The 14,865-nt window shown below is 42.9% G+C and overlaps 1 protein-coding gene across 1 annotated transcript in view; it reads right to left on the reverse strand.

Annotated features, from left to right (window-relative positions):
- Positions 1 to 14,865, reverse strand: part of PKHD1 (PKHD1 ciliary IPT domain containing fibrocystin/polyductin) — a 262,741-nt gene that overhangs the window by 156,941 nt on the left and 90,935 nt on the right. The window contains 1 exon segment of the mRNA XM_050894040.1: positions 6,318 to 6,530. Within this exon segment, the coding sequence (XP_050749997.1) occupies positions 6,318 to 6,530 (213 nt within the window).

Consider the following 14,865-nt stretch of genomic DNA (forward strand, 5'->3'; position numbering starts at 1 on the left):
AGTGGGGAAAAAAAATCTGACATCATCCAAACAAGAGGAAGAAGTGAATAATTTTTATTTTCTCCAGTAGGAAATATCCTTGAAAGTGACCTAGTCCTGCTGAATGTTTCCCTTTCATGAAACTACAGTTTTCAGCTAAAGCATTTCCACCTAAATGTTTTTGAACGGCACCCTCAAGAAAGCAAGGAGTGTCTTACTGATGATGGGAAGGGCTATGTGATTAAACAGGTCTATGGAAACTCTCATTGTTGCTCTTTTCTGACATGTTACACAGAAGAAGTACCTTCTCTGTGTGCTGTCCCATAAATGCAAACATTTCCAAACATTCCCTTTAATCAGAGGTTACCCAGTCACTTTGTTAAGTCACATCAGTCTAGAAAGGAAGGGGAAAGATTTTCCCAGCTCCTGCAATGCGTTTGCATAAACCAGCGAGCCTGACACAAAAACCACACTCCGCGCCCTCAAAATAGCTCACAACCAAAGGTGCCACGCAGGAAAACCTCTTTAAACTGACACCAGGAACAAACTGCTTCCAATGCAGCAGCCAACTACCGCGCCATCCCGTCGCGAGCTGCACGCAGCTGTTAACATTTTGCATTATTGCCAGTTCATCTCCCGCGCTGCTGCCGAACGAGACAGGGAATGTCTGCCCGCAGGAGCGGGTACGCGGGGCGGCACGGCCATTTAAATGCTAAGATCAGTTCGCTACATCCCCGGCACGCGATGAAAGAGAATTAGACACGCGGGAAAAGATGAGCCCAAACGGAGGGTCCCTGCCTGGCTCAGCCTGCGGCCCTGCGAAAACCCAGATCTGGGTCCAGGCTTCTCAGCTTGCCAAACTTTGCAGGCTTTCTCCCATCTGGGGTGGAAATTCACCCTGATTTTGTTGTTGGTTGCTTCTCTTCCTCCAGCCAATCTCCTGGTTGTAGTTGGGGCCAGAATTGGAAGGGGTATTTCAGTGTTATATTCAAAAGTTTAAAAGAGGCGACAATTTCATCCCACAAAAAGCCTCCACATTTGTAGTAACCCACAGACCTCCCCCCTGTCAAGAAACACAAGCTAATTTATTATATTATATTATATATTATTATATTATATTATATATATATTAGCACCCATCTTTCAGTCCCCTTTACATGACGTTTTCCTCATTAAGATCAGCACCAAAATACAGAGCAACTGATTTAAGTTTAAATCAAAGATGATAGCTGCATTTCTGTTAGAAAGAAGGGCAAGCTATGACAGACACAGCAGCTTTCCCCGAACCCAGCTCTCTGGTTTTTTTCCCCCCATCTGCTAGGTCTTTAAAATCTAATGGTCATCTTATATTTGTGAATAAGAAAGTGAAGGAACAAGTCATTGTACATTAGTTACTCCATGGGAAGTGCCTAAGTGCAGTTTCTTACCCCCAGTGAACGCAAGGGGATTCAAGGCAGCTCAGCCTTCTGTTCAAGAGCCATCTGCTTTAATGCATCATGTTAAAATCAAGGTCTTGAAAGGAAAAATGCTGTCACAGACGGCAAAAAACCTCCTGTGACCACCACACAGAATAACTAGCATCTAAGGAAAAGCAACCTATGGAAGCGACCCCAAAAAGGGAAAAAGGATCTGAACTCACGGTGTAACAGGGGTGTGCAAATCAATGGTTTCAGTTAGTGGAAAATAACAGGTATTGAATGGACAAACATTTCAGTAAGGTAAAAAGGCACATCTTATTTCTAGCAGATCTCTGCACCCTATCTTGAATCCGACTGCTACAGATTTTTTTCTTTTTTTTTCCCCTGGGAAGATTTTCTTTTTAATATGTGAGTAAAGCAGAACAAATTCTCGCATGTTGTCTATGATCTCTTAATCTCAAACGCAGCACAGATACATAACATTGCTTAATGGAGGAAAAGCAAGAAGAATTTGATTAAATGTTTGATCTCTTGAGGATTGCACAGGCTATGCAGAGCACAGTGCACAGCTCACAAATATTTTGTGTTTTATTATTGATTAAAAGTGATTAAAATTAATAATTGGTTCAACTGATAAAAATCACTTTTTTCCTGAGCTAACCCTGAAAATGTATAAAATTGTTTTGGTTGCAGAGAAGCCTGGGATAAAAGAAGTGCAGAATTGCCTCTATAATGTCATCTTCCACAGTCAGCATCCATTGCAAGCGCAGGGACATTCTTTGCAGCAGGACTATCCATGACTTTAGACAACTGAAAGGGCCACTGACACCTCTGTTTTAATTATGCTGATTATAAATAGGTACAGTATTAAACCAAAACTCTCCGGACATTGTTTTTTCTTTATCACACAGCTTTCAGAGTCTGGACAAAATGAACGTAGCATGTTATTAAATCTGAAGCGTAGCATCTTCCATCTAGTTGGAGAAGTATACGTTATTAGTCAAAATGCAGGGAACAGGCTCATACGTTCATGCCCCATATCATTACAGTGTTGGCACTGACAAAGTTTCAGTTAAATACATAGCAAAAGTGCTGGTTTTATTTTGGGAAGAGGCACAGTCTGTTTCGAGGGGACACAGTGGAATAATGAGCTCACCTACACAGGACTGCTAAAAATACAACAGAATGGAAAAGGCCTTTAAATGTTTTCCATCCATGGTAATAAGAGTGTTGGGACCACAAAATCAGGCTGTCACAAAGAAAAGGTAGGTGTCCTTGGCTCCTGATGCAGCATCTCCACTTACGCTGCCTCTGTACCTGGTCCCTGCCCTCCGCTCAGCATCTGCTGGTGTCTCCAGTCCAGTTTCCCTGGGAAGGACAAAGGCGCAAGAACAGCCAAGGCCACCATGCTAAAATTCTCTCCTGAAGCTTGTCAGGAATGTTTCTCAGGGAATAAAGTACGAATGGAGCTGGAGACAGTGATAAATTTCCCTTCTGAACAATCAATAAAATTCTCTCAGCCCCACTCAGGCCCCTACTGCGGATGCAAGGGCCATAATTACATTGTCAAAAAGTCAAGTTGCCCTGGCTGACTGAAACCCCCTTTAAAACTGACGTGTGATTGACAGGCAGTTTATGGGTGGCACGCTCTGACTGGCAGGGGAGTTGGCTAAAGCCAAAGGCAACAGTGAAATTTCCCAGTCTGCTACAACTACCGGAGCAAAGGACTGCCACTCACGAGGGAATTGTGGGAAACCCTTAGTCATATTAACATATCAAAGTGAGGAGCTGACAGCGCTTACTAAACAATCTGAACTCAGCCATGGCTGCAGAGCATCCCCCAGACTTCCCAGTCTGAAAGAGAAAAGAAATTAAAATGTGCTCAGTCCTGTCTTCACCAAGACAGCCAAGAATTTGGAAGCCTGCTTATTTAATGATTTTAATCTGAGATAGCATATATATGCGTGTATATATATGTATCTCACAAATGTGTATTGCTGAGCGTGTCAGCCTCTTTCATGTGTATATATATGAAAGAGGCTGTCATGCTCAACAATTTGTTCTACACCACAGGCCAGACCGGTACTAAATTGGAGACAGAACAACATATTTCTGTTTCATGTAAGCAATATGAACCCAGCAAAAGAACACATTCCTTTTGGTCTTGTTTTCTAGCGGGCTTCTACTGCTTCAATGCTAAATTGCAGATTACATGGTTTGAATGAACCTTAATTGCAGCCATGCACCGGGACTGTATGTAGCGCAGAGCTTAAAAGTGACTTCATAGCTAGTCTGGATTTCTTGAATAAGAAATTGAAAAGAATTCTTGAATAAGAATTGATAAGAAATTGAAACCAAGAGCTCCTTCACTAATGGGCCAAGCCACCTTTGGCTCCACGTATCTCCATTCAGGTAATACTTGGGTTGCAGACCTCACCTTCTTGGTTTCCTGAGGAATGAACAATTGCTGGGAATTATGGCACTGAGTAAAACGTGTGAAATATGAGTGAGAAATGCCTTGAGGTTACTAACATGGACACCCGGGTTTACTTCCCTCCTTCATATTGCCAAGGTAACACTGTAAAAAGTACTTCTGTCCTGTTTGTCTCTATAATTTCATGGGTTGTCCGTGAGGATGGAGTCAATAAGCCAGTGATGATGCAGGCTCAGAATGGAAAGGAGAAGCAGCGCAGGAGGCACAGCTGCAAGGAGATGCTACTGGCTTTTCCTACATTGCTAGAAAACAAAACAGCATGAAGAAGACAAGGCTCTTGTTATAAAGTGCTGACAATTTAAGAACAAAATCCTGACTTACAGGGGTCAAACCAAGAATGGAAGGGTACTTTAAAGTAGCAAGAGAAGACACAGAAAGCGAAGCAGCAAAAGCTGTTATCAGGTAAATTCAAATCAGACGTTTTAATACTTTTCTTAAAAAAGAAAAAAAAATATGGATGATTAACCAAATTAATCCCCTGGAACAAGCTTCTACAGAAAATATTGGCTTCCGTTTCCCTTGATGTCCTCAAAGACCAAGTCTTTCTGGAAGGCATGCTTTAATCTAATGCGAGTTACTGAACTCAAGGCTGGGATAACTGCGTGAAACTCAATGGCCAGTAACGGACACTCAATTCAGCCTAGATGATCTAATAGCACTTCTTCACAGAGCCCCTCTAGGAAATGGGATAGAAACGCTCTGCCCTTCTGCAAAGCCAGTTTACTGAAATTATTAAAGCCGTTTGCAAGCACTAAATAATTTAGTCTCGCTGTGTCTCGACAAAGTGGTCAAGGGCACCTGACGTGGCGTTCGGGAGTAGTGCGGCCCACCTCCCTTGCCACTGCCAGGAGCATCTTCCCCAGCCTCCGCTGATCTCTCCTGATTCCAAAAAGGATCTGTTCACCGACTCCCCTCCATCAACCAACCTCTCCTGACCTTGCTTGGCTCCTGTGAACTGACAGGATTACTGCACAGCGGTACAGCTTGCTCCCTGTTTGTGCTTAGATTGTACCCCTCGGTGTCTGACATCATTTTTGACTGAGAGCCATACATGTCAGTGATGCTCAGCTAGCAGCCTTTCTGCCTGTAGGCCAGGAGGGTGTAAGTTCAAGCCCTGCTGGAAGATATGAACGCCTACCAAGAGGAAGGTTGACACACAAGAACATAAGGGAGGGAGATGAGGCATTCAGATAAGTTGGCTTTTTTTTTTCCTCCTCTGTGACACACATTGCCTTTAAAAACAGCCCATGAGTTAAGAGCTTGACATGCGTGCATTGCATTAACATTCTGATTCATGCTGAGTTTGGACCTGAGTTCCATATCCAATCTACTGCACCAAGAAATGGCCATTTTTTGCCTGTATTTCATAGCCTTCCAAAAAAGCTCTGTATCTAAATTCTTCTATGCCACATCATCTGCAAACCTACTGCCATTTTCTCTCCTTTATGTCCCTTGTCTCTTCCACTTGGCAGGAACGTAGAGCTCTGGCCCTGCAGGGCTTCCTTTGAGAGAAAGGTCCAGTGGCTAGAGCAGAGGACTGGGCATCTAGAACTGAAATTCTTGGCATTGCCATAGTTTTTCTGCATAGCCCTGGACTTGTCATTTATGACAACAACCTGTGCTGAGCAGGTGCGGCTGTGTGGACCACCAGGAAAACCGAGAGACGCCAGCTGTGCTCCTAATGCTAGAGACAGACCACTGGCATTGGAATGCCAGCACAGCACGGAGAGATGGAGGAGGAGAGGAAAACACACTGCCAGGAGCACTTTGCTGGTGCTTTGAGAAGTATCATCCCCACTCCAGCTGGCACAGTCTACTAACTGCAGCATGCTTGGCATTGGCCTCACCATGGGACCTACCTGGCAGACTACCCTCGCTTGGAAACCCCAAGAGCCATACCCTTTTTGAGGAGGAAACTTCCCAGTTGTTACAGAGAGAGAAGAGGGGAGAAGGATACCCCATTCTAGTAGCAGAGCAAACCCACATGATTGCCAACAGAGATCTGAGGTCCAGTTTCGAAGGGGCAGAGACTTTCATTTGTGGACAGACATGCACAAATTCAAACATCTTCTAGGCACCTCAGTGACTGCCAGGGTTTCATAACTACTTGATACCATCTATCTTCTTCTTGGGGTCCAGATTTTCAAAATGACTCAGCTCCCAGTATGGGAGCTTTTATGGAGATACAGCACTGAGCTTTCATGCATAAGATACTGCAGAAATAGGAGTCTGATGGTGAATGCAAACATATGAAGTTCTGGCCCAAAAAACTGATTTCAAACAAATACTTAACTGTAATTAGAAATCCAAGTTCATGACCAAAGTTGTTTTGGGTTTTTTTTCCCTCCAAAAATTTTTTTGCTTTGTTTTCTTTTCTTTTATTTATTTGTGCTTTGCTTTCGAAGTGAAGAAAAAAATGTACTCACCATGAATGGAAAGGGTCCCATTCCTTACTGCCAGGAACTTGACCCCATAGGGAAATAACGGTGGAGAATGGAGGCTTCCATAGAGATAGATGTGTGCTTTATGACGGAAAGGGGCCTCAGGGGATCCCACCTGGAGCTCTCCTCCATCAGATATCAGAATGTAATGAGCATGCAGTTCTACAGGTCCTGGACCAGTGAACAAGAGTTTGCCACCTGAAGACAAAAGAAGAGCAAAATGTAACCATAGATCTAATAGCCAGTCATTACCTCACAGTCAAAGGAACTGTAAGAGATGGGTAAACAAATGGTTTTGCAATAAAATTACGAGATCAAGGGTAAAATATTATTGCATCCTGCAAAATGTCCACCTTGCCCTGTACTTCTCCCTATGGATTTATCAGCTCTTTACGGACTTTATTAGTTCAGTCCATTTTTCAATTCTACCACAGACCGCCTTTCTAGACTTGAGCAAGGCCATTCAGCCTGGGCAGACATCTAAGTCTCTCCAATCCCAGTGCCAGGGAGCTGTGTTTGGAAAATGCCACTTTTAACCTACTCACTCTCTAAATGTTAAAAAGGGATATTACTACTTAATTTGTATGTTACTCTTCAGATTACAAACTACTTGTGACAGGGAGAGGGGAGGGGAAAACCACTTTGGAACATAAGAACTGGCAACTTGTTTAGAGCAGCGGTTGATTTAATCCTGCATACTCTTCCAGCTGCTGCTCAAAACCAGATGCTTCCAAATACAGTATAAGAAACTTCTCCCTGTTAGCTGGATGTGAGATGATCTCCCCATCCCATGAAAGCCTCATTTTAATCCCTAATTAGAGGTTAGCTTTGCCTCAAAGCATAAGGTTTCATCTCCTTGCCAACATTTTCCTTTTACCATCTATTAGTATAACTGGATAAGATTTGTCAGTAATATAGATCTGATCCTTCAAATCTTTCTAATGTTGAGTCTCAAAGACTTCTTGAAGCAATGAATTCTGTGGTCTAAGTACATAGTGCATGAAAAGGGATTTCCATCCCTTGGTTTTGACTCAGTCTCTTCAGTTCTGTCAAATGCCTCCTTTGTTCCTGCCTTGTGAGAGGGGGCGATCCCAGTCTGTCATCTCAGGATGGTTTACTCTTTTATCTCCTTTCATATTTTCTTTCCTGTGAAGGACATTGTCGCTATCTTTACAATGTATTTGGACAGAGTGGACTCTCAGACATCTAATCATTCTGCACATGGGATATGTCTTCCTAGGTCAAGCCATGCTTCCCAGGAGCTAGTAGAGGATATCTCAAAGCCTGGCAACTTCAGACCTCTTTACAAAGGGTCTATCACCCTCCCAACATTTCCCTTTATGTGAAGTAGCTAATAACTGTGCCATCTCATACCTAGCTTTCTACTGGTGTTAGCAGTTTTTAATGGTGACCTCCATACCTACCAAGTGGTTGGCTTTCCTTCCCCACAAGATACTGCCAATCTTTAGCAAGAAGGATAGGGAGATCAGACCTCTGCTTTAATTCCAGTATTGAGACAAAAAAGGAGGGAAGAAGTTTTAATATAAAAATCAGATTCAAAACTACCTTGATCATTGTTCGCCTTTGATCAGGTCCTGCTGCTCTCAGTGATAAGGGAGATGTATAGCACTCATGTGCCTTTCCCACCCAGTTGCATCCACTCCTGCTGAACACATTCTGCTTATCCTGATCTCCTTATTTATTCTTGCATTGAGGGGCTTTGTGCTGGGTTTGGCTGGGATAGAGTTAATTTTCTTCATAGTAGCTAGTATGGGGCTGTGTTTTGGATTTGTGCTGGAAACAGGGTTGATAATACAGGGATGTTTTAGTTACTACTGAGCAGTGCCTACACAGAGTCAAGGCCTTTTCTGCTTCTCACCCCACCCCACCAGCAAGGAGGCTGGGGGTGCACAAGGAGTTGGGAGGGGACACAGCTGGGACAGCTGACCCCAACTCACCCAAGGGATATTCCATACCATAGGATGTCATGCTCAGCATATAAAGCTGGGGGAAGAAGAAGCAAGGGGGGGAAGTTCGGAGTGATGGCATTTGTCTTCCCAAGTAACCGTTACACGTGATGGAGCCCTGCTTTCCTGGAGATGGCTGAACACCTGCCTGCTAATGGGAAGTGGTGAATGAATTCCTTGTTTTGCTTTGCTTGCGTCTGTGGCTTTTGCTTTCCCTATTAAACTGTCTTTATCTCAACCCACGAGTTTTCTCACTTTTACCCGTCCGAGTCTCTCCCCTATCCCAACCAAAACCAGCACAGGCTTTCATTGTTCCATTGATTTCTTAGTCTTATAACAAAGTCTTATAATTTAGTCTTAGTTCTAATTTCTTAGGCATATAACAAAGCTAGTATTTGAATAGAGACTACCCATTAAATGTTTTCCTTCCGGATTTCAGTAGATTCCACATAAGTTTTTACAGAATATGCTTAATAGACGAAAAAGATAAATCTCACATTTTCTTGCTTATAACCACTGGGAACCATGGGATTGCTCCCACAAACACCAACTCCCCTATGTGTAAATTGTCTCTTTCCCTAGACATACTTTTCTATATACAAAAGTGTTTCTGTTAAGCTTGCTATATAGTATTTTTACAAATTATACGGAATGCACTGTAGTAAAAGAGCACAAATTTCAGCTTGTTTCATGCAAAACAAGAGAAGATATCTGACTGTTATTCTGAGCTACATCTGAGACTTCTAGAAAAATGAAATGTTCTTAATACAAAACACGCTATGCTGAAATTGAGATAATACTTGAAATGGCATTCATTTGCAGACTGAAGGGACCATTAAATCATATCGCCTGATGGTCTGTGCTCATCATGCTATTGAAAAACTGGAGGAAGTCAAGTCCTCTGTGTTTGACTGCTGCATACCCTCCAGAAAGGCAGACAATCAATTAAGTGACTTGGGGACATCACTCTACCATTTTCTATGATCATCTTTTCCAACAGCTAATTTCTCTTACTGTTCACAATTTCTGCTTTATTTCCAATCATAACTTGTCAAGGATGAGCTTTTAGACAGTGGTTCTCTTTGTATCTTCCTGCATTGCACTGCAGAGAGGTGTAGAAAACAGCATTTTCTGTGAAAGTACTTACAGGTAAAAACAAATCTCAGCCCTCATTCAGACTGGTTGATAAGTTTTTTTAAGACTCTCCCTGCAAGGAATTGTCTCCAATTCATGAAGCAGTGGTTCTACAGCCCTCTGTAATTTCCCATGTACTCTGAAATTAATATGTGTGGGCCACAGAATGCCTCTACCAGCAGTTTTAAAGCTCTTGAATGAAACTGGACCTGTTGATGTAAGAATGTGTATTCCTTATTTAACATCTTCATTATATTAACATTCTTTAGTAATAAATGGACTGCTGGTCCATCTTCCTTTTGTGATATAATTTACCATCCTGTTCCTTCCCATACTGAGAACAGAAATATTTATTAAATACATTTGCCTTATAGCATCAGTGTTAATAATTTTATCACTGCAATCTAGAAATGGAATTATAAATCACTGCAATTTATTTTATTCCTAACATAAAAAAAAGGCATCTTCCCCAAGGTCTTTATTGACTTCCTATGCTCTGTTCCCACTGAAATATAGTCATTTCTGTTTCCACTTCTCTTCATACAATTTTTAATGAATATTCGAATTGCTGCCATGCTGTACCGCTGAACCAGGAAGGCTGGTAGCCAAAGTTATCCTATCTTTTCATTGCAAAATCATAGTTCTGCCTCAAACAAGGTCCCCAAAAGTTTTCCCAACTTTCAGCTGCATTTTGTCCATCCAAAATATTCAAGCTGTCTACAAGACAGGTTAGAAATATTAAATTCCTCGCACAAACCCTTCTATCTCCTCCCCATGGCATGACAGGGATGGGGGAATGATGGGATGGGATTGATGGATGGGATGGGATGGGATTCCTGAGTCCTTTTCTTTTTGCAGCCATTCCAATGCATCTCAAGGCAGCCCTGGGAAGACACCTGTTTCCCATAAGGGTCTGGGATTTGTCTCCTTCTGCCCTGCCCCCAGCGGGTCTGCTGTAAAACAGTAGGACATGTTCGTTCCTCCTCCCTTCATGAGCAGTGCTGAGACACAACGGAGCACATAACGGAGCTGTGCTTTGCTACCAGTACTACAGACACCTGCCTCTGGAAAACTAGCAAGGAGTGAGAAGACAACAGCTTGCACTTTACATGGAGTCACTCTTCCTGCAAAAACAGAAGCAACTTGACCAGCAAGAGTTAATGCTTTTGGGATCGGTGTTAACACCAGTTCTGCACCGCCTCTTGTGTACTTTTCTGCACAAGGTGGCTTTGGCACGTCAGGATTAGCTCACCCTCATATAGCTCCTAAAAATCACTCTCTGCCTCCTTACGCCTCTATGACCGGTCCTCCATCTCCCTTTTGTTTCCTTTCTTCTTTTTAAAATCCCCTGCTCTTCAGTAATAGGCTAACTGCATGTCAGTTGTCCTGAATGACTTTTCCCTCTGTTCATTCAAAGATTTTCCATCTCTTCTGTGGTTTTCTAGGTGTCTGATAAGCTTGGATGCTGGTGACTGCTCTGCACTGGGCACAAGTATGAGCAATAGTCCCAACATGTTTCAGTAGCAGCAGGCGTGCAGGCACTAGCAGTGTTATGCCTGGCCTGCAAGTTTGACCCTTCCGGGGGACATCCTACGTAGAAGGAAGGTTTCCTGCCCCTGGGTGAAGATTTGGATTTGAAGGTATAATAATAACTGGACTTCAAGGTGGGAGTTGTTGCCTGGCTCTTGGGTTTCTCTGTCCCTAGATGCAATGGCAACCCAAGCACACTTGGCAATGGTGCAAAGATTTGCAAGATCAAGACCACCAGAAGGCATTTGCTGTACGTGACGCTTTGGCTTTCCCTTAGAAGAAGCAGTCAGACCCAACATGTAATCGTAGGAAACAGATGTATCAGCTACACTCACGGTCACACCGTAATGCCGTTGTCCCCTGGCTATTTGCAAAGCTTCTGAACTCCTCCCAGAACAAAGCCAAAAGGCACTCAGTCTTCAGGAGAAAAGAAAGTATAAAAATAAATGTTCAACTGCTGAAGATAAAAGAGGAGGAGCATCACAGAAAAGAAAAGAAAGCATTAGCAGGGATTCATTTAACAATTTACCAAGTCTAAGCGTAAAACAAACTCTAGCCACACTTACAAATACTTATGTCGAAAAATTGCATATTGTCCCTCTAACCCTCAGCTCTCTGTATCTCTGTGTTTTTCGTTGGATCAGAATAAATATACAGCTGCTGCTTTACAAGATTGTCTTCCCCTTTTTTTAAAAGAAAATAAAAGTTATGCTTCCTTCTTTTATTGCACTTGACCTCTTCTCTGAAAGCAGAAAGCGAGGATATTGCTCAAGTGAACCTTTGGCTGTGACCCTCAAATTGTTTGTTATGGCTGCACAGGAAAGCAAAGTCCTACATATGACCTTGAGGGTGATTTTATAAAAATCAATCAACTACTGTTATGATGGCCTCCCCACCAAGCAAAATAAATACAATTAAACCCATAATCACTTCTGTACAGTAATGTGCAGATTCAATGGGTCTCTTTAGGTGGAGTGAGGGAGAGGGGGGAGAAATATGTTGAAGCTATTTGATACTTTGTGAGAACATCAGAAGCACCATTCTTCTCAATTAACCCAGCAATTAGCCTCCACCTCTCTGCCCGGAAAAGAAATCTTTCTTTATCTGTCTTTACCAAAAAAAAAAAAAAAAAAGGAGGAAAAGAGAGAAAAACTAGGCAACTCCATCTGTCCCGCAGGAAGGGAGAAACAGCCAGACGAAATAATGAAAAAAAAAGGGAATAGTAAGGAAAACAAACCTGATAATAAGGTGGGGGTTGTAATCTGCTGTGTGAATAACTACAGCACCATCATGCCATTGGCAGAACTCGTTTTGTGAAAAGAGGTTTATCTTCTTAAGTCCTTGGGAAATGGTGGCGGGCACACTCAAAAGGAAAGGAATTGGTAAGATAATGTATTAACACTTCACTTTGTCAGGTGTCCCAGACTGGCTCATGCAATGCCACAGCCCACGTGTCCAGAACATTTACTATGGAAAGAGGCTGCATCATGCACTTCTGAAAAAAAGAACAAATAACGATGGGGTAGAGGATTGTGAGGATTGCTGTGGGAAGTTTCGTCTTGCCTGTCATGAAGATTCACACTTTCAGACATAGCAGCTTATATCCTTTCTCAAAAACCTCACTTTTTAAAAAAATCCTTCTGACATAGATGTTCTCTTAATGCAAAAAAGAGATGTTGATATTTCTTATTTAGGTTGTGATTTAGAGTGCTCTAGAGATTTCCTGAACTCAGAGCAAAGTCCCCATTCCAGAGTGCACCTTTTACATGGAAGGCTTTTTTTTATTATCTTTTGAGGCCACACTTTGCCTTATATCTGTCGATATAAGATTTTTTTTCTAATGAACAACTCATTAGGGAGCTAGGATAAAAGTGACTATTGCCAGATTTAATTCTACGACTTTATGTAAAGCTGAATGAAGCGTTAAAGCAAGCAAACTACAAGAAAGATGCTGGATAGTTTCAAGAGATTTTTTTTTTTTATAATCAATAATAGAAGGCGTTAGGAAAGCACCAACAGAATTGTCTTATATGTCACTGCTGTGTCACGCCCCTCAACTAACAGAAAACCTCCTCTGCATGGAAGAGGATTCGCAGATTGAAAGGTCATCTCCTCAACTGGACTGCTCCTTCTCATCACCATGCAGGGAAAATCTGCTCTGGTTGTGCTGTGGGCACACCGTGGCCATGTATAACTACTATTCCCACAGCCTTCAGCTTGCTCTTACCAGTTCCTCTCACTTGGTGTTTCACATGACAAAGCCACAGAATCCCCCACGAGACAGGCTTAAGCTCAGAAGTTATATTCCTGGCAAGCATCCCTGAGTGGCAAACAGCAGGAGGCAACTGCCGGAGCTGGAATATCTTTGCTGAAACAACTGATCCTGTACAAGGCTGCAGTGTGCTAGCAACCCGGCTCCAAGGGTGTGCCTGGTGGGGCCTCTGAGCAAAAAAAAAAACCCCAAAGATCCCCCTGTGTACAGGAAGAGGAATACAGATTTTATGAGCTTTAAATAAGAACAATCGATTATTTCATGGACCTGTCACCTGCACTCTGTTGACATGCTCACATGACATTCGGATGAGCCATAAAAGTTGACTGCAGGCTGGACCACTGCCGAGCAAGACGCAAAGGAAAAAAGAGTTTGTTATATTGGCTCCATCCCAAAGGCTGCCTGAACCAAGAGTCCAAAATTAATTCTCCACCTCCCTGAGTACGTTCCTCCACGTTCATAATACACAGGTACAGATCCCAAACCAGCTGTGTATTCAAATGCCTGTGTATTTCCACCAGGACATCACTAACACGCTAAAAAGTTAAGCTTGTATTCCAACATTTTGTTGGACAGAGGCCTTAATCTGTCCCTGGGCGAGGAACCGGCAGCTGCTTGAGTACTCTCAGACAGAAATCGTCTCCCAAGCCTGACAAGCCTGTGTTTTCTGGCTTGCTGCTCTCACAGCCATCTGTTCAGATGGCACGTGCTCCCTTGTAAGCCGGTCGGGCTCTTCCCTTAGAGCACAGGAGACAGGCAAAGGCAATTCAGATCAGCAGCCCAGAAGATGCTGCCGTAGGTATATCTCCTTTGAAGAAGTCCTTCTACTTCTTCAGCTCCTAGGTAGCCTCCGAGATACTTAGCAACACCTTTGATGCATTTGCAAGAGGAGAGCTAACCTGGTGGGGAAGAGGTGCAGACACTCCTAGATGGCTTCCAGCATGTATCACATCATCTAGGATCTAATGAAGGAAGCTTCCAGGTGACCTTTGTGAAGGCACCAGGGTAAACACCACACATAGAGGTGTGAGGAAAAAATAGGTCCTTGGGCTATTATTTCAAGTCCCCATGAGACAGATAGGCATTAAGTGCTTCACTCTCAGCAAGGGAGGGGTGCACTGGGGAAGGCACAGGAGCACATTTTTAGGGAGCAGGATTATGTTTCTGCTCAACTAGAGCCTGCCTGGGTGACCATTAGACCAGAGTGTTTCTGTTTGCTATGCCCCTCCACCCACAGTTATCTCCTTTCAAGCTGATTTCTGCCATTTGAATTTAAAGATATTACAGATAGGGTTTATCTCCTCATGTCTAGCACGTAGGACCTTGGTCTTAGTGACAGCCTGTTCCTACAGCAAAACTATTGTAATGCATGGTCTGTTAAGCCATCAGAGGAAGAGGGGATACTCAAAATTAAGAAACCTACATGCAATCCTGTTACACAGCATGCTTCCTCTGCAGTTCTGGGCTCATGATGCAGACTCATGCCTTTGAAGATATTTAGTTGCATTTAAAAACCTTAAGAAGACCTGGACCTCAGATCCCAGCCTGCACAGGTCGCAACGACTGTATTTCTGTTATACAGAAAAGTGTGTGAGGACAGATCTACTAATGGTACGAAGCTGCTGCTGTA

Source organism: Gymnogyps californianus, chromosome 3 (genome assembly GCF_018139145.2).
Source record: "Gymnogyps californianus isolate 813 chromosome 3, ASM1813914v2, whole genome shotgun sequence".
NCBI classification, from domain to species: domain Eukaryota; kingdom Metazoa; phylum Chordata; class Aves; order Accipitriformes; family Cathartidae; genus Gymnogyps; species Gymnogyps californianus.